Source organism: Centroberyx affinis, unplaced genomic scaffold, assembly GCF_046629955.1.
Source record: "Centroberyx affinis isolate AG114_WGS23_722 - 3 ecotype Tasmania unplaced genomic scaffold, CSIRO-AGI_Caff_v1 ptg003542l_1, whole genome shotgun sequence".
NCBI lineage: Eukaryota > Metazoa > Chordata > Actinopteri > Beryciformes > Berycidae > Centroberyx > Centroberyx affinis.
The window spans coordinates 133,908-155,044 of record NW_027281482.1 but is presented as its reverse complement, the minus strand read 5'-3'; the positions used below and the strand labels follow the sequence as shown (position 1 = coordinate 155,044).

The 21,137-nt window shown below is 42.5% G+C and overlaps 1 protein-coding gene across 1 annotated transcript in view; it reads left to right on the top strand.

The window, feature by feature from the left end:
* The window catches only part of LOC139661530 (disks large homolog 1-like), a 139,666-nt gene extending 125,866 nt beyond the window's left edge, over positions 1-13,800 (top strand). Inside the window, exons 8-12 of the mRNA XM_071539985.1 lie at positions 1,796-1,846; positions 4,833-4,957; positions 10,466-10,635; positions 12,205-12,341; positions 13,648-13,800. Coding sequence (XP_071396086.1) covers positions 1,796-1,846; positions 4,833-4,957; positions 10,466-10,635; positions 12,205-12,341; positions 13,648-13,800 — 636 coding nt within the window. The remainder of the gene's footprint in view (positions 1-1,795; positions 1,847-4,832; positions 4,958-10,465; positions 10,636-12,204; positions 12,342-13,647) is intronic.
* The last annotated feature ends 7,337 nt before the right edge of the window (positions 13,801-21,137 follow it).

Here is a 21,137-nt window from a genome sequence, read left to right as displayed (position 1 = left end):
CCTTTGAGCAGCCAGAGAGCTTCTGCTGTCTCGCTGCCTTCAGCCTCTTCTGAAATCAAATCTGTCTCCTTGCTGTGACTAACAGCCACACACAGAGAATCAAGAACACCTTCCCTTCCCTTCCATATCCTCCATTGTTGCTGTGTTTGGCGTTGAAGATGATGATGTCACAGCAGTTTCATGTGGTGGAAACGGGGCTTAAAGTCCAGCGTCACAGCGAGCATCACAGAGTCACACGCTGTGGGTCTGTGGGTCTAAACCTCCGTCTCCAGGTCCGGGTGCCTCACTGCTCTGAGGTGTGGACCACGTAGACCCGACAGACCATGTAGACCACGTAGACGTCCGGGGTTTGAGAAGTGTTGTTAGCGGACAGTCTCTGGGACAGACAGCTGCCCTTGAGCAAGGCACTTCATCCACAGAACCTCTCTACCTGAGCGGCCCAGCAGCAGCTGTGGCTGGACTGGTCCGGTCCCAGTGTGGATGTGTGGACTGATGATGAAAAACAACATGGAGCGCTATGAACCTTCTATGGAGAAATTAATAATAGTCTTTATTAGTACTTTATTAGTAATTAGTACTTTTGGTAACACTTTACAATATGGGTCACTAAGTTAAGGGTTAGTTAATGCTTAATAAGCATTAACTAACCCTTAATTAACAGTTAACTAATGTGTCTGGTAATCATTTACTAATCATTCATGTTAACTAAGGTATTAATTTATACATTATTTAATAGTCATGTTTATAAACTATTAAATAATGTATAAATTAATACCGTAGTTAACATGAACACCATTAGTAAATTACACATTAGTTAACTGTTAATTAAGGGTTAGTTATTAAGCATTAACTAACCCTTAACTTATTGTAAAGTGTTACCGTACTTTTCAAAACAAAGTTACAAAGTGCTTCACAATCAGGAGAAATAAAACATTGAAAAGAATATGGATCAATAAAGTAGATGGTTAAGGAGGTAGATCCAGTGATTTAAAAAAAAATAATAATAATTGAGGGAAATGAGGGCGTCCTGGTGGCTCAGTGGCCTGCGTACAAGGCAACAGGATTTTTAGTTTAGTTCATTTGATGATCAAAAATAATGCACAGCCATCAGTCATGCATTAATTAAAATCATCGAGGATAACACATAAAGTCTCAGAAACTTATTTCCAGTGCGGTTCTCTTTTAAAACACAAGAAGAAAACACGGCATCAGCTGGCCAGGAGTCACAGAAGATACCAAAAGAAAACATCAAATAAATTATATAAAAAAAACAGGCATATGAAATGTGCTTGTTTATTACAATTTTCAATACAAACATCAACTAAAGATTTGAATAGTTCCCAAGAGTATGATATTAACTGAGTGGTTTACTCTGCAGCATCACCTCTGTACCTTCATCTTAAAAGACAACTGACAGTCTGTTGGGTCTGTAGCTCCAGTTTGTTCCATAGAATAAATAAGAATAATAATAATGTTCAGGTTAAAACTGCTGTATCCATCTATATATCTGTTGTTGTCACTGCTGTGTTTCCAGTATCAGTCCAGAGTATGAATATGAATATGAGCTGTTGTTGTTGAAGCAGACTGACTGACTCCTCCTCTTCCTCCTCCTCTTTCTCCTCCTCCTCTTCGTCCTCCTCCTCCTCCTCTTCCTCCTCCCTCCTCCTCCTCCTTTTCCTCCTCCTCCTACTCTTCCTCCTCCTCCTACTCCTACTCTTCCTCCTCTTCCTCCTCCCTCCTCGTCCTCCTCCTCTTCTTCTTCCTCCTCCTCCTCTTCCTCTCTCTCTCTCTGCAGGTGAATGGCACCGAGGCGGACTATGAGTACGAGGAGATCACGTTGGAGAGGGTGAGACCGCCGGCCGCTTCCTTTTCATGTGGTTTCCTCCTGAGCCTCGGCCATGTTGTCAGTCGGCCATGTTGTCAGTCGGCCATGTTGTCAGTCGGCCATGTTGTCAGTCGGCTGTATTTTCTTTACGAGCCTCGTAAAGCGGCGAGTCCATAACTCAGAGACCGGACTCTTCCCAGAAGCCCCTGGCTCTCCTGGCGCTCCTGACACACTGCCTCAAAGTGTTTAGGAACTTCCTGCCGTGTTAAAAGCGTGAACACTGAAATATATGTATGAAATATACGTCAAATCTTAGTCCAAAATGTCTCAAACTGACATAAATACATCAAATCTTAGTCATAAATGTGTTGAACTGAACTAAATGTCAAATCTTAGTCAAAAATGTCTGAAACTGAAATAAATATATTAAATCTTAGTCAAAAATGTGTTGAACTGAACTAAATAAATGTCAAATCTTAGTCAAAAATGTCTGAAACTGAAATAAGTAAATAAAATCTTTGTCAAAAATGTCTGAAACTGAAATAAATAAATAAAATCTTAGTCAAAAATGTCTGAAACTGAAATAAATAAATAAAATCTTTGTCAAAAATGTCTGAAACTGAAATAAATAAATAAAATCTTAGTCAAAAATGTCTCAAACCGACATAAATAAATGTAAAATCTTAGTCCTTTGGTCTGGTACTGAGGCTTCATCTTATTTTTCGTAAAAACAAGTGAAAGATTTGGCCAACAGTGTGAGATAACTCAACTTTATTATTTTATTTAATCGTTGTACTTTCACATCGGTCTCTTTGTATTTATTGTATGTAAAGCACTTTGTTTTTAGAAAAGTGCTTTACAAATAAAGTTATTATAATTATCACTGATACTAACAGAGACATCTGCCTCATTTCAAGATGTTGTGATTTGATTCAAGAAAATTCTGGTGATAAAGCAGAAGCAGTCAGTTCTTCAGTTTGTAGAAAAATTATACTTTGACTCAATTACTAGTTTTCAGACATTTCAGTTATTTATTCTGCACTAGATCTTTCACAAAGCCAGTGCCACATGTGGTTCAGAAGTGTGTTTAACGATCTGATGAATTATCTTACAAAACAATATCTGAAAACTACGTTCTTATCGATAATGTAAATTTTCTCCTCCAGTCTCCAGGATCACAAACAGAAATCATGTTTTATTCTGGGTTTCACAAGGACATCATGAAGTCGACTCTGACCAACACAAATAACACACACACACACACACACACACACACACACACACACACACACACACACACACACACACACACACACACACACGGTTGCTTTGTATGCAGCTGTGTCTTAATCCCTGACTCTGCCTGTGGTGATATCTTTTTTATTATTTTCATCATCTTTCCCTTTTCCCTTTTTTTCCATGTGACCTAATTCAGCTTCATGCTTTCTCAAGTGCATTTTATTATTATCAGTGCAGCGTAAATAAAACTCTCCTCTGCCAGCTGAGTCCCATACACACTCTAATACACACTCTAATACACACTCCAATACACACTCTAATACACACTCTAATACACACTCTAATACACACTCTAATACACACTCCAATACACACTCTAATACACACTCTAATACACACTCCAATACACACTCCAATACACACTCTAATACACACTCCAATACACACTCCAATACACACTCTATTACACACTCTGCAGTCATCCTCCTCTGTCTGTAGGTGATATTAGCTTCTTATTTGTCAGTTTGTCTAATTTACATGTTAGTTAATTATGTCAGTTACTGGGATTTGGGCGTTTCAGGTTAATTATATCGCTGTAGCTTGAAAAAAATCACATAACTGCATTTTTGGTGTTTTTCTTTTTCGTTAGTTGACTATAAAGTTTCAGTGTTAATGTGAGTGAGAGTTTCATCAGCCTTGAGGCCTTGAAACATGTTAAAACCTTATTGTATTGTTCAATAATAATATAATAGTGTTTGTTTTTCTTATTATCTCATTATCGCTTTTCAAAACCCAGTTAGGAAGCGCTTCACAGAGGAGTAAACCGACCAGAAACAGATCAGATGGACAGCAGGAGTGATGTAAGCAGGTCAGGAGCGTAAAGTGAACCATAAAAGTGAAGTCAGAGCAATTTAATAAAAGGTCGTTAATCAAAGCAGGTCGATAAAAGTGAGTTTAAAGTTGTGATTTAAAAGCTGAAACTGATTTAAGAGTCTGAACTCATCAGGCAGGAGGCTGATGGAAAAGGAGCAATATCAAAAATACTAAAAAAAATCATCAACTGCAGCGTCAATATTTTAGATGCTATCTCTAGGATTTGGTGGTTGTATATTAATTATATGTCGCTATATAACCAATAATGAAATAACCAATCATGTAATAACTGCAGGATATTGTAATAACTTGTCAAAATGTAATAAAATGTCCCTCTAATTGAGTCGAAAATGTAAGAAAAACTGAATGTAAAAAAAATTGCCAGATAATGTAATCAGTTTCATATTGTGAACAAAACAACCTGTTTCTCACCAGTTATCATGTTATCAGTCAATATTATTACATTATTATAGGTTAAAAAAAAAAAAGAAAAAAGAAAGAAGTTACAACCCTATAAAGTTTTTTACATTATTGGGGGAAAGTTATTACAATATCAGTCAGGAGATTTTGTTACACTATCTGGTGATTTATTATTATTCATCAGTTTTTATTACATTTTCAACTCACTTAGAGGGACATTTTATTACATTTTGACAAGTTACTGCATTATCTGACAGTTATTACATTATTGGTTATTATATTATTCATTGATACCATGCTGGTTATAGCTGTTTGTTTGTTGAACGTTTGGTTTCCTCTGCAGGGATTCAGTCGTTGTATGTTAATATAATACAGAATATATTTTGAATCCACCGTTTACTGTTGCTGTGTGTTTTTGTTGGTTGGTTTGTTTGTTGTTGTTGTGGTTGTCACGGCGACCGCTGCCGGTCTCCAGGGAAACTCGGGGCTCGGCTTCAGCATCGCGGGCGGGACGGACAACCCCCACATCGGAGAAGACCCCAGCATCTTCATCACCAAAGTTATACCAGGAGGAGCCGCCGCCCAGGACGGCCGGCTGAGGTACACACACACACACACACACACACACACACACACACACACACACACACACACACACACACACACACACACAGGGGCGGAGTGTGTAGTCTAGAGGCTGCAGTCTGTCACACTGGTGTCATGTTGTCAACCGGCGACTTCAGTCACCTGCTGATGGGGTCAGGGTAAAGAAAACAAAACAAATATATACTACAACAAGTGAAGTATTATAAACAAAAACAAACCCTCTTCACTCCTCTAACCCCGCCCCCCCACGTCAAGAAGACGCCACAAAGTGAAACGAAAAGAAGAATCGCAAAGAAAAAAAAATAGCAATGCAAAAAAAAAATGTGTTGAAAAGAAAAACAAGTATCGCTAACAACAACAAACAACAACAACAGGCCCAAAGTGATTCATTTCTTGCAAACATCAAATTAACTGTTTCAAATATAATTGTTTTGTTTACAATACCCCATAGCGCCCGTCATTTTTAAATCGTTTAAAATGCACCAAAAACTGAAAATCAAGTTATCAGCTTTGTTTTATATATATACTTCAAGTTGTCATCGATGAACCGGAACAGGAAAATATGTCTGGTGACACTGAGATGTTTGATTTTCTCCGGGTTTAGTCGTCCTCCAGCGGTAACATTAGATCTAAAAATGTCTTCTCCGGGCTTTTAAAACCTTCTGGAAGCTGTCAGATGCTGTGAGACAGAACCTGACCCGCCGTGTGGAGTGGAAAGTTACGCAGACATTTTGAGTTGAAGTCTTTTGATGGAAATCTCTTGTTCTTGTTCAATAAAACAAGACACCAGATCACCTTCACTGAACAGCGGGACCTACCTGCTCTCACCGGGAGGCAGTGCGCCGAAGAGTCGGTAGGAGGACTGACCGGGTCACAGAGACTTTTATCCATATAAGTTTGGCGACTTTTTCCATATTTGTTTGGCGACTGTTACTGTCTGATCTTATTACTGTGTGGGCTGAAGCTCTGGAGGTTTTGTATGGATTTTGAAAGCTTATCGTTAGCCAAGATAGGAAGGATCTGTTTTGTTGTCATGCTGTGAATGTTGACACTGAAGTAAGGAGACGACCTGCATCGCCTTGCCATGTATTTGGTACCAAATTAAAGGGAAAGTTGTGTTTTTTTTAAATGGAAAAACTTGTGTTTCTCAATTTCTTTTTATTTCTGAGATATCGCTGTTTGTTTGGAATGAGCACGAAAATGCTGATTTAAGTGAGAATTCCCAGTAGGGCTGCAGGATGTATCGTTTCAGCATCGTCATGGCGATGTGAGCATGTGCAGTAGTCACATCGCAGGACGTGTGATGCCGAGTAAGGCAAATGAACTCAAACACGTCATGCTACAACTTTTTTTGCTGCTTGATACAAAAGGAAAACTCAAACGGTTCTCGTTTTCCATGACTAATCTACAAGAGAATCTGTCTGATAGAACATCATTTACTCTGATTTAAGTGTTTGTTATCAGAGTGTTTGTTATCTTTCCAGCTTTCACGGCTCTGAACCTAGTTGTGAAGCCTCTGGTGTTGTGCTAGCCTGTTTTAGCTCAGCCTGGCTCGTAGCCGGTAACAAGCTTTTTACTAAAGAGTCCGGACCAACTCTGCTGTGGAGAACTGGCACTTTATTTCAGTACAGCAGAAACATAATGCACGGCCTCTCTGTGATGTTCTGAGCTCTTTTCTCGCTAACTATGCTAACTTTACTTAGCATCCTGCAGCTCACTTTGACTGCGGCTAAAAACACTCTCACTTCCTGCTGCGTCACCCTGCAGGTTACCCACAAGGCCGCCTTCTTACAGGGGCAAGGCTTGATAGAGATATTTACGGAAGCCGAGAACGGCCGTGCTTGCAATTATTTTTTTTAATGCCGTTATGTCGAGATCACGAGTTAATTATCTCGTTGTCTCGAGAAAACAAAAGTCGTTTTCTCGAGATAACGAGATCATTTATCACGAGAAAATACTTTTGTTTTCTCGAGATCACGGGATAATATGGAGAACTCGAAAGAGTGTCTGGTTCATTTGATCACACCTGATTTCAGCCTTCAAGATCACTGTCATGACTGTCAGGAGGATTCATAACTAAACAGGAAGCATAAATGTGTAGTTTTGTTTGCTGCAGTTACGATTTTCAGCTTAAAAATCAGTTGCTACAGTTGTCAAGACGCCCTGTGCATGCTGGCATGGCTCCTGATCTCTGATAAACATTATAAGTAATAGGAGGAAACAACATTTTGTTTTCTCGTGATTACGGGTTGATTATCTCGTGATCTCGAGATAACGAGATAATTAACTCATGATCTCGAGATAAAAGCATTAAAAAAATAATTGTAAGCACGGCCGTTCTCGGCTTCCGTAGCTATTCAAGTCATTTGGTGAAAATTCCTGTATTTTTTCATATCGCAATATGTCAGTTTTTTCCAATATCGTGCAGCCCTAATTCCCAGTGAACTGCAGCAACGTTCTAGAGTTCTGCTAGAGGGTCTGGAGGGTTAAAAAGTGCTTCAGTTTGTTTTTTAAGACCGGTCGTCACATCGTTTCCAAACGGTGTAGATGTGATGTGTGGACCTGCTCGCACGCCGGCCCGCAGCACGTTAACCTTCAGCGCCGCCGCGTCCCCGTCCGACCCGACGGGCGGCGCGGGAAGCCGAGGTCGCCGTGACGACGAGCGGGCAGGGAACACGCGGCGGAGCGGTAATGGAGCGGCTGGACAGATAAGTGCAGCCGCTGCAGGCGAAAGATAAACTAGTTCAGTCTGGATCTGCTGCTCTGCTGCGCTGCAAATTGCACATTTATCGACAAAACGGCTAAACTTTGGGTCCAAGACCTTCGTCACAGCAGGAACACACACAACACACACACACACACACACACACACACACACACACACACACAACACACACCACACACACACACACACCACACACACACACACCACACACACACAACACACAACCAACACACACACCCAACACACACAACACACACACCCAACACACACACAACACACACACAACACACACAACACACACACCCAACACACACACAACACACACCCAACACACACACCACACACACACAACACACACCCAACACACGGAACACACACAACACACACAACACACCCAACACACACCCAACACACACCCAACAATATCCATTATGGACAAACTAAGATCGTTACCTGAGGAGGTTTATTGGTCAATATTTCTGCACCTGAGAGGATTCATTGTGTTTCAAACAATAGTCATGTTTTCCTCTATTGCTTCTGTAGGGAAATAGACTTTTCTGTTGCCTCCACAGGGAGGGCAGGGGTCAGGGGTCAGGGGTCAGGGGTCACAGAGCAGCAGTAGTCAGTGTCACTTCAAGGCAAGGCAAGGTTAACTTTATTTATATAGCACATTTCATACACAAGGCAAATACGATGTGCTTCACATAAAACAGAAAAAATACAAAATACTAGAATTGCACTCAGAGAGCACAGACCTCCACCAAGGTTTGTGCTGTTATTGCTCGTTCGTGAGTCCGATCCGGATCCGCTCCAAAATGTAATGGGTTCTTCCTTGGCCCATGCTGCACCCTTCCACCAAGTTTCATGAAAATCGGGCCAGTAGTTTTTCTGTAATCCTGATAACAGACAAACAAACAAACAAACAAACAAACAAACGGTACTGAAAACATAACCTCCTTGGCGGGGGTAATGACATTAACAACAAAAGAAAGAAAGATATTGAGCAGTCACTCTCAGACTGGTGACACCTCTGCTCAGCCAGTAGATCTCCTCTGAGAGAGACTCCCTCAGTGTTTCCTCTCAAAAGGAAATCAGTTCAGATGAGATCTTGAAGGATTCTTCGAAGGAGCCTAGAGTCTTTCCAGAGGTCTTCAGAACACGGGGACTTGAACCTGCGTCCTTTGGTTGACGGACAGTTTTCCTTCAGTATTGTCCTCCAGGACCTGAAGCCGCCTGCTGTGTTTGATCTTCTATCAGCTGCAGACTGAATTTACACTTTCCTTTAAAAAAGTCCTGTCATGTGTTTTAAGTTTCTGCAGTTAGACGAGGTGTCGCTTTATATTCCGCTGCTTCAGATCTCACTCAGGATCGAACAGCAGCCTTTACTGAGCTGTTTCTACCCAGAATCCCCCACAGCGCCCGGGTCCCTTTCACCGCCTCATTAAAGATGCAGCGGCCTGCGTCTGACTCACCCGATCCGGGTGACGATGACGAGCTGCGGGATGAAGAGCGGCGCCGCCGGTTTCAGGTTTCCCCCCCGAGTCGAACGTGAACCTGTCAGCCAAAGGGCTCGGGTGTCGGTCTGGGGGGGGTGTGGGGGTGGGATGGGACAGGACGGGGGGGGGGGCAGCTCTGTTACACAGCAGGCAGGCAGACCGACAGTGAAATTAAATATCAGGAAAAACAAAAGACTAGTTGAACTTAAACATCCTTTCTTCCAAATTGTTGGGCAGAAATCCAGGTCCGGGTCAAAGTGTGGCTGCTGTTAAAAAAGCTAAACGCCTTATTTATTATTATCAAACAAATTCAATTTTGCCAAATTACAGTATTAGTCAACATGGAAGTCTCCCATCCTGCATTAGTAATCCTGACATTTCTTCTTCATGCTACGAGTAACTTTAACCACCAACACATCACTGTCAGATCAACAGTGATACCTTGATATATGAGTCCATGTTGGAGCTGATTGTTCTCCTCTATCTCCCTCCAGTAGTATTGTTAGTTCTAGTGTTTCTCCACATTAAGACTACATTTCCCATCAGCCCCGTTGCTTCCTCTGTTTACTGTAATTATGCTAATGTCTCTAAATTAACGTGCTGATGATTTATTGATGGTAAAATGATACACAACTCAAAACTTGACACATTCAAACTAAATTATTCTATTCATGAACATCGCCTGCGCCTCTCAAAGCGGGCAGCTGGGTAAAGCAGGTAGAGAGACCGTCCCGTTACCAGAGGGTCTCGGGTTTGATCCCAGGAAACAACGCTGTGTCCTGCCAAAGCTGCCAAAGCTGTGTCCCCAGAGCCAGACTCTGAACCCCTCCTGCTCACTGGAAGGTCGCTCTGGATAACCTTTTGACAGACAGAAAGTTTACTTTAGTTTAGTTTAGTTTAGTTTAGTTTAGTTTAGTTTAGTTTAGTTTAGTTTAGTTTATTAGGATCCCCATTAGCTACAGCATTGCAGCAGCTGTTCTTCCTGGGGTTCACAAAACAGACTTTACATAGTGACAATGCAGCCATCACACTTACATCATAACACATAACATTACAAAATAAACAGGACAAAGACTAGAACACACACACAGACCAGACAAGCTCCTGACAATTCAATAATCAGAATATATGAAATTAGTCCGTTTCCCTCCAGTGTCCCAACACATTTCAAATCATAATACGGTCCATTTCACACTAGTATTCAATTCAGTAATCAAAATACTATGAAATGAGTCCGTTTCCCTCCAGACGGCTGACGGCGAGCGGCCTGCTGTGTTTCAGGGTGAACGATGTGATCCTGCGGGTGAACGAGGTGGACGTGCGGGACGTGACCCACAGCCGGGCCGTGGAGGCGCTGAAGGAGGCGGGCTCTCTGGTCCGGCTCTACGTCCGCAGGAGGAAACCCGTCTCCGAGAAACTGATGGAGATCAAGCTGGTGAAGGGACCCAAAGGTAACGGACTGGACTGGACTGTAGTGTACTGTAGTGTACTGTAGTGTACTGTACTATAGTGTACTGTGCTGGGCTTTTGTAGTGTGCCGTACTGTACTGTACGCTACTGTACTGCACTGCTGGGCTTTACTCTACTGTACTGTGCTCTGCAGTACTCTACTGCACTGTACTGTACTGCACTGCACTGTACTACACTGTACTGCACTGTACTGTACTGTACTGTACTCTGCTGTACTGCACTGTACTCTACTCTACTGTACTCTACTGTATGGTACTCTACTGTATGGTACTCTACTGCACTGTACTCTACTGTACTGCACTGTACTCTACTGTACTGAGCTGCACTGTACTGTACAGTATTGAGTTCTGCTGTACTGCACTGTACTGTACTGTACTGTACTGCACTGTACTGCACTACACATTACAACCCACAAACAGGAAGGAGGTCAGAGGTCAGATGGAACAGATATTCCTGTGAACGCAGAATGATCATGGATGACAGAGAAAGAAATGGAAAATGATGGAGAAAGAAATAAGAGACAGGGAGAAAAAATGTTTTAAAAGTGTAAAAGTCTTTTATATATATATATAAGAATGGTGATAATTAGAAGTGTCACGTTAATAGTATCACTCCATTTTCTGAAACTGACTTCTTATAAATGAAGTCAGTTTGAGGATGGATCGCATCACACTCTGAGGTGTTCAGCAGTGGAAAAGCACAGTGAGTTTAGTTCAGCCATGTTGGCTCCAGTCCACAGACACACTGTAACAGAATCAGCTTCTTCTTCCTTCTCTGCATCACCTCTGGCACCACTGTAATCTTATGCAGCAGTGTTGCTCGGGGGTAATTTTAATTTTGGTTCCACATCTGTCCCACTTTTTCAACGCCGATACGAAGATTTAAGTATCGTCCGGTTTTAAAGTAATTGGATTTTAGTCTTGAGTAAAATCCCCGATACCGATATTCCATTTTAGTCTGTTATCGGTGCATCCCTAGCTAAAAACACTGTTCTGTAGGTATAAACACATAACTTCCACACAATGGGACCACAGTCTCCACTTCCTTAAATATTTGCTGGGCGTGTGCAGAACGCTCAGCTGACCTGCAGATTAAGCGGCTCTGATGTGAGCTTCAGGTCGCCGCTCCGCTCGGCTCGGCTCGGCTCTGCTCTGGCAGCGGCTCGTCATCCTGCTGCACGACCCGGAGCTGCTGAGGAGCGCAGAGCAGACGGTGTGGATGTGTTGCTGCTTTGTCTCCGCTTGCCAAGTAGCTTTGGTGAAATCCCTCAGGGCTTCATGATTATTCAGACAAGAAGCCAGGCTCAAGAACAAAGCCTCGGTTTCCAAGGAAACATGCTAAAATATGCTTTTGTGCTTTTTTTTTTTTTTTGCGGCCCGATCTGTGCCGATGTTAAATTGGCGTCAGTATTTATAAATGGCATCTTTCAAAACTGTGTGTCTTTGCTCTGACCGTGTGTCCTGCGAGGCGCCTGTCGGTCCCGGCAGGTTGATGAAGGCTCGGTAACAGTCTCCCCCCCCCCCCTCTTCCCCGGTCTCGCTCTGCTCCAGGTCTTGGGTTCAGTATAGCGGGCGGAGTGGGGAACCAGCACATCCCGGGGGACAACAGCATCTACGTCACCAAAATCATCGAAGGAGGAGCCGCACATAAAGACGGGAGGCTGCAGATCGGAGACAAACTGCTGGCTGTAAGGACACGGGACGTCCCGCTCGGGGGCTCGGGGGTTGTGGCGGGACGGATTAGCTGGTTTTCATAATTATTTATAGACTTGAGTGAGTGCACGATAATCTGTGATCATATACTGTCCTGAGAGAGCGTTTATTCGCCTGGTTCCCGCTCTGAAGTTAAGGAGGGCCCGAATGTTTTGACATGGAGTGCCAGGGGCCGGATAGTGAGATGGGACACTGGTTATTTAGGAATGTAGCGAGGAATGTTAGCATGTCTTTTAATAAGCAAGGTTAGACATTACAATAACATCTAAACAGAACAAATAAACTATACAGGAGGTCCTAAAAGAACTCTTTGGAGGGCCAGTATGACCCACGGACCATAATTTGGGCAGCCTTGTTTTAAACTGTTGCATGTTTACTAGTCATAATGCCAATCGTGGATATCCGTAATGACATTTTTACTAGTCACAATATATTTTGGATATTCAAAATTACATTATGGATATCTGGAATGGTTTTTCATTTTGAGTATCTGAAATTAAAATTATGACTAGTAACAATTGGATTGTAGATATCTGAAATGGGAGTTTTTCCTAGTAAGAATTCTATTGCAGATATCCAGAATGTTCATCCTGGGTGTGTCGGGGTGTAGCGGGTAAACGCAGCATCTCCCCAAAGTCTTTGTGGCAGCCTTGGGAACAGTGGGGGGGGATTTTGAGACGATGTGTTTATCACAAGCAGGGTTCCTACGCAGGTCTGGAAAGTCTGGAAAAGTATTAAAAATGAATTTGATCATTTCCAGGTCTTGAATAGTTTGGGAATTTGAAAAAAATGTCTGGAAAAGTATGGAAAATGCACATAATTCTAGCTTTTATGTTGTTGTAGAGCCACTTTGAGTCCACAGTTTTTGTTGATGTGAAGAATAATGTTCAGATAGAGGGACGCTCTTATTACCCAGCCGCTGTCAGCATGCATTATATCAAATACCCACCAAAATCAAATCCGGTCGAGAACATAGGGTCTGGGAAAAATCTGGAATTTTAAAATGGAAAGCGTGTAGGAACCCTGTCAATCATCTCACATATTCTGATATTTGTCTCTGTGAAGAACAATCTTCATCTATACAGTGATATGACCTAGTTAGCAGGGGCAAGATGTCTATCTGTATAAATCATATTGAACACCAGACAAAATCTACAAAACAAATCAAGGTCTGGGAAAAAGTATGGAATTTTTTTTTATTTCAGGGGGCTGTGGCCTGTTGTCTGTGTTTTTTTTGCTAACTGTTTGTCTCCCGGTCTCCGTGGTCTCCCTGTGGTCCAGGTGAACAGTGCTTGCCTGGAGGAGGTGAGCCACGAACACGCCGTCACTGCCTTGAAAAACACCCCCGACGTGGTTTACTTGAAAGTGGCAAAACCCAACAGTGTCTTCATGAACGACAGCTTCGCCCCGCCAGACCTCACCAACTGTGAGTGAGACTCTTCTGTCCCCAGACTCTGTCCCGTCACACAGAGACACAGTCGCTAGGGCTGGGCGATAATCAATATTATCATTTATCTTCTTTCAGTGGAATCACATCATGATCATATGAAGATATTTTGATATCGTGACACACATTTCTGCTGTCTGAATTGATGATAACAAGCAAATTTTACTTAAAAACTCTCATAAAATGAGGTATTGTAGGAATATTATTTGAATATTTCTGTTTTGTTTGACATCACACCTAACATCACCATTCAGTTCAACGAGATGAACAATAATTTGATTATCTAACGTGATTTTGCATACATGAACCGTATCGTGATATATATTGATATCGAGAAAAATCCTTATGATTATCATGATATTGATTTCAACCATATCGCCCAGCCCTAACAGTCGCTGTATTCAAGTACAAGTGCTCCTGGTTTCTGGGAGCTCGGATGGAGGGGGGAAATGTACACTACCAGTCAAAAGTTTGGACACACCACATTTTTCTTTATTTGTACTATTTTCCACATTTTAGAATAACAGTAAAGACTCAAAACTATGAAATATCACAAATGGAATTATGCAGCGACCAAAAAAGTGTTAAACAAATCAAAACTATCTTATATTTTAGATTCTTTGCCTTGATGGAAAGGCAAAGGCTTTGGAAAGAAATTCATACATAGGATCAACTTCACTGTTTATATTTGTCTAAGAAACTCATTTCAAGCCTTTAAGCAGAAGACTGAAGATCAGAATGAAACACAGATCAGTCAGTCAGGTTCAGACTGGACTGGTGGTGATGTTGACTTTAAAAACTCCAAAGTGTGAAGGTGACACAGTCAAGTCATTTTTATATAGATCTCTTTATCACAGCATGCCTCAAAGAACTTTACAGAGAAAGAGCCAGACTAGATCTAACTGACCAACAGTCAACAGTCTTAACAAAGTTTTGTTGGTTGTCTTTTTTTTTTTTTTTTTTTTTTTTGTTTAATAATTGGGGTGGGCAGTAAGCTGTTTGATGTGATGATCAGAATGTTATATGTAGGCCAGGATATACATGTGCAAAGGCTGCTCGGGTTTGTTGAACCAGCTGAAACAAGTTTCGCTTCCGTGTTCCCGTGCATAATTTTGAACGGATTTCTGTCATTCAAATTTCTCTGTAATCCCCAAAGTCTGATTGTTAATTCCTTGTGTCAATTATGTTTCTATCACCAGTCAGTCAAAGGTTACGATTTGAAATGTCCTTTGTGAGAGGAAGCAGGCTGTTCAGTAAGATCCAGCACAGAACTCTGAACAGATTTTTGTCATTCAAACAACCCAGAATTAGTTTACTTATAAACAGCCAACTTACTAAGAAAATTTTGGTTTTAAACCGGGCTCTGGTCCACATGTTGGTGCCTTGCTCTGGCCCCAGTGGGAGTTGAACCCCTCACCCTGGCGGTGTTGGTGCCTTGCTCAGCGTGAGGCGGAGTGGAAACAGCCGGTCACCAAACCTGTCGGCTCAGAACGGTGAAATGTGGAAAAAGCGTCTCCCTGCAGTGTCCCGTGCTGTCGGGGGTGGGGGTTGGGGGGGGGGCGTGTCCTCTCCCAGCCAATCAGAGCCTCGTCAGGCAGTATTGATCGGCGCTGTCGCTATCGATCGGAGCAGGGTCCCCCCCCCCCCTCCCAACTGGGTCGGCCGCCCCACCCATTCATTCATTCATTCATTCATTTCATGGAGACTTTAATGGGCGAGACGTTGTGCCATAGGATATTCTTAAACATAAATGTTAAACTTAAACACATTTAGAGGGTGTATAAAGATATGAAGATGAAGGAAGATGCAGATACAAGTCATTCAGGTGCTCTAAATTCTGGGATATTAAATCACACAACTGGAACTTTTATTTTTGTTACAACAGAAAACAAAATAGAGCAGAGTGATCCGAGGAGAGAGAGGGAAGTCAGGCACTGTTTTCCTCCTTAAAGGGACGGTTGAGAACGTTTTGAAGCCTGTTGTATTGAGCGAAACTTTAATTTAGTGTTCAGTGTTTTTAAAGATCTTTTTTTCCAGCATTGTCCCCTTTATTAGACAGATTTAAAGTCGAGAGAGAGACAGGAAAGACTGGGAGAGAGAGAGAGAGAGAGGGAGGGAGGGATGACATGCGGCAAAGGTCCTGGTCCGGATTCGAACCCAGGATGCCATGTTTGCATGGTACGCACCACAGAGACCACCAGGACGCCCCGTTATGGCGTTCTGTACTCAGCCGGTCTTCATCAGCCCTGTCCCCTGCCAGCGCCCCTCTTCCCCGGGACAGACAAGGACGTGAAGCCTCCTCCGACTCCCAGGGGACGGAGCTTTCTGGTGACATCCAGAAGTCACGGGTAACAGACCAGATTAGAAAAGTCCCGGTCCCGGTTTGAAGGCGGTTCCCGACGACGTCTCGGTCTTGGTCTTGACCTTGAATTTAGAGGAGGGAGGGGGGGGGGGGGGGGGATTCACCGGGGACCGCAGTGTGTCTTGGAGGAAGGGGACGGCGTTCCCTGCGGTATTCCTCTGAGCGACACGTTTCAAAGTCGAGACGAGGCGGAACACTCAGCGCACGAAGTCCCGGTTTGGTGCCAACGAGTCCCTGGGTGCATCGCACTTAACGGGTGAATGAGGGAGGGGAGGGGCTGAGGGAGGGGTGGGGCTGAGGGAGGGGTGGGGCTGAGGGGAGGGGTGGGGCTGTGTGGGGGGGGTGGGGCTCAAGGACAAAGTGTGAGTTGGCCGATCCCTGGTTTGATGACGGCGTCCAGATGAACCCTCTGACCGAGGCGGACGTGATGAAATGATCAGATGAGCTGAGAGAGGCTGATGGAGAACCTTCAACTCTACACTTATTTTCATTGTTGATACATTTTTTCAGTTTATCGATCAATCGTTCATTTTAAAAAATGTCAAAAATAATGACAAATGCCCATCACAAGTTACCAGAGCCCAAAGCAACATCTGAAAATGTCTTCAGTCTGACAGGCAGCGAAAAAACTATAATGATATGAAATGGACAGAAGCAGCAAATCCTGGCATTTGTGAAGCTGTAACCAGTAAATGTTTGGTATTAATGGATTATCAAAATTATAATCAATTAATTTTCTGTTGATCGACTAATACTATGACAATGAAAACCACAGTATGAGCCCAGTATGAGTACAGCATGGTCCTGATACTACAGTAAAGCCACTACAGATTACAAAACACTACTAATGTAAAAAAAAAAAAAAAAAAACATATCCAAAGAGTCTAGAGATCCAATAGATTCTAGTTGAGTGGAAAGATTACTTGAAGAGATTGTGTGTTGAACTGTGGGACTGTTTTACAAATGTGAAGATGATTTTTAAGGTGTTTTTCCGCAAGATTTTGAACCAGACTTGAACCCACAGCGTTGTGAGTGCATGGTACATGAAGACGGGAGTTTATCGGCATCCTAACCCTAACCATAGACCCCTCCTCTTCCTCTCTTCATCGATCTGAACCCCCACGGTACCGTAGAGACCCCCCCCCCCTCCCCCCCTCCTGGCGTGGCGTTGGGGTTCGGAGGCGTGAAGGACGAGCAGCAAATTTAATCAGTGAGCGTGGAGCTTCACTGCGTCACGTGCTGCAGCTGCTATCACTATCGCCCGGCTAATCCAGACAGCAATACACTAATGCAGAGGCACCCAGAGGGGGGGGGGAGGGTGTGTGTGTGTGTGTGTGTGTGGTGGTGGTGGTGGTGAGGGGGGGGAGAGGGGGTTAGCAATATGTATAATAATGTCCTGCCAGGCCGGACGGGGAAAGATCTGAGCTGGAGTTAATGAATGAGAAATAATTCTGTTAAGTGCGCACGATGCCTCCAGCAGAGCTTAGGAAAAGACGGGGGGGGGGGGTAATTGTTGTGATGGGCGCTATGATGCAGCCAGCCGTCCCATCATGCCCTGCTCCGGTTATCATACGCACCAATTGGACTGATCGGATCAGAAAAAAGGGGGAAGAGGTGGCAGTTATGTGAGAATTGATCAGAATCGGCTTCATTCAGAGGGAGGCGGCCGGTGTGTCGTCTTGACCTTTGACCTCAGCGGACGGATCCTGATGTTCTGGAGGAAAACGTTGTTAAAATAATCTGCTGCTCCTCTGGACTCTTGCTGTCATCGTGTGTTCCTGATGGTGCAGGAAGGGGTTTGATTTCACTGCAGCGGTGTGTGCAAGATTCTCGTGGAAGTCGTGATCCAAGCTGCAAACGAGCACAAACCTGACAAGAGGCTGATGATGAAGAATTACTGAGTAAAATTAAAAATGTCACCGTACCTGTTCTTGGTTAATGGTGCGGCCCTGCTCTGCACAGCAGGAGATGCTCTCACCGCAGTCTGGAGGCTTTTGAGAACCACGGTCTGCGGTTCACTGCCGCTCAGGTCGGTCAGGAGCCCGGTAAAGGTCAGAGGTCAGATTCCCTGTGTGGCTCAGAGGGTCGAGCAAGGCACCGACACTGCCAGGGTCAGGGGTTCAATTCCCACAGGAGCCACCCACACTAAACATGTACACACTCCTGGCACTGAAAGGCATCAAATGGCATGTGTAGATGGCTAGGGTCCTATAAATCTGGGGCCGGATTCACCGATGTGTTCTTAAGATAGATCTTAAGAAATGACATAAGAGGAAATTTTAGGAAGTTCTTAAGAAGGCTCTTAAGTGCAATTCCTCAATATTTTCTTAGTAACAGTCTCATTTCTTACGAAAATCTTTAATTTTCCAACTTAAGAACTTAACTCAAATTAGGGCCTGAATTAATTCTGGTTAATAAACTTTAGGCTTACTGCCATTGAGGCTAGGAGACAAGGCTAGGAGGCTAGGAGACAAGGCTAGGAGGCTAGGAGACAAGGCTAGGAGGCTAGGAGACGAGGCTAGGAGGCTAGGAGGCAACCCAAAGTGCTTCCATCTACAAAACAATTGGGGAAAAACCTATTTAGAGCAACTAGAGCAAAGATTTAAACATTGGTACTTTACTTGAGTATTTCCATTTTATGCTACTTTGTACTTATACTCCACTACATTTTAGAGGGAAATATTGTACTTTTTACTCCATTACATTTATTTCACAGCTATAGTTACTAGTTACGTTTCAGATCAATATTTTATATTTCAAACATTTGATCATCTTTATAAAATAACTATAAAATAGCATTGTTATAGATTAGACTACCCAAAAGTATAGCTAAATTGTTAAGATTAGCTTCACGTTGACAACTTTAAAATGTTGCTTACATGTACATGTATGTCAATAAATCAGTATTAATATTCCAATAATTTATGAAAAATATAATTCTGGAAATGGGGACAGTTTGCATAATGAGTACGTTTACTTTGATACTCTAAGTACATTTTGCTGCCAATACTTATGTACTTTTACTTAAGTAAGATTTTGAATGCAGGACTTTTACTTGTAATGGAGTATCTTTACATTGTGTATTGCTACTTTTACTTAAGTAAAAGATCTCAGTACTTCTTCCACCACTGATTGTCACCATAGCAATTAACCCTTAAAATGACACAATTGCCCTTTTATTTGGTACTAGCCAAATTATCATGGCAAACAGCGGAAGAGCCGTTCTATTCAAGTTGTATGGGTAGAAACTAACTGCTGTAATTGTGGAGGAGCATATAGTGTTGCATATGGAGGATGTGAGGTAATGAAAAATGAAGTTGAGATACAAAAAGTGAAAGCAAATAAAAATACGATTTCTTATGCGGAAAGGAAATAAATGAGAAGATGTTTGTCGACAAGAGGAAGCTGGTTACCTATATTGCAGGGGGGTTTATAATAGGGCTGTGCAAAAAAACGATACAGCTGAGTATTGCAATATTTTTTTCCATGATACTGTATCGATTTTCCAGCCCCTCGTATCGATACATTAAAAAAAATTATTCATGTTTTAAACGGATTTAAAATGTCCTTAAATTTCCCTCAAATCCCTTTGAATTAAATCGTTTTGACTCAATTTGTCCGCTGAGTTATCAATATAATGTGATGTACATATTAGAATACCCAGGTGGTACACAGCAAGTTGTATTTTCAGCTCTATTTTTAAATTTTCAGTAAATTATGTAGAGTATTGCAATGTATCGCAATATGTATCGTATCACAATGTATCGTGATACAGTCGTATCGTGACCCATGTATCGTGATACGTATCGTATCGTGAGGTCCTTGCCAATACCCAGCCTTAATTTATAATAGCACTGCAGGTGTAGAGTCCAAACTGCACAAGATCCACTTGATAGTAAAAGCAGCAGCTGCATCATCTTGGATTAACTAGACTCACATTACAAGGGAAGAAGTGAGGGGTCAGGAACCTTCATGTATTTGATTTTGATTATGGAAGTACTTTTGCAGTGGAATGCTCAAAGTCACTAGTGATCAAGCAAATGATCAAGCACAGGTGCAACATTATATGTTCTCTTTGCAGTAGGATAAAAAATTATATAAGTTCAAATTTGTAGGCATCAAAACTTTAGACAGCAGAATAAAAATTCTGTACATCCAAAAAGTAACTTTCATACCTCAAAATCAGTTTTTGTTGAAAATGTCTCCTGAGGTGAAGTGATCCTGCGTCTTTTCCTCAGGCAGAGAGAGAATCCTACTGAGCATGTACAGAATAAGTGTCATCACTGAAGCTTGTTTCTGATTGGAGGAATTGAGTGTGTTACAATTGCCCCTTGTTACAATTGCCCCCGGTCTCCCTCTATTCACGGATTGATGCTAATTACCTGATTATTAAAGAGCGTATAGACGAAAAGAATTTGGTAGGCCTATGCTTAAATGGTTGGGGGACCAGAGGAGATGTGCGTACAAGAAATAAATAGCCTTGGCCATTGACCTCATACTATTCTTGAATATGATTGCAGGGGTTAGTGGGGGGAAGTATGTGATGAATCTACAATAGGGCGTGAGCATTATTCAACAGTGTGTACAGTGGATCTTTGAACAAGAGTTGTTGCAGGGACATGGGCAGGCAAACTGGTCTTTAAAGAGGGAGACTGGGGAAAATTTCAGGAACGAAGTGAGAAGATTAAGGCTCTAGTTGATGGTAACAGAGAGGTAGACTCTCTAAATGACAGGTTGAGAGCTCATCCATAACTTTGGCAGCTACAGAATAAATTTCTAAGAGCAAGGATGAGGAGGAAAGCAGTTCCATGGTGGACAGAGGAATGTAATGAGGGAATTAAAAATAGGAATAAGGCATTGTGGGTTTAGACTTGCAAGGGCACAGGGATACTAGCCCACCTAGAACAGTCCTCTAGGCCAGTGATTCTCAACCTTTTTCATATCAAGGACCCCTAATGTAGT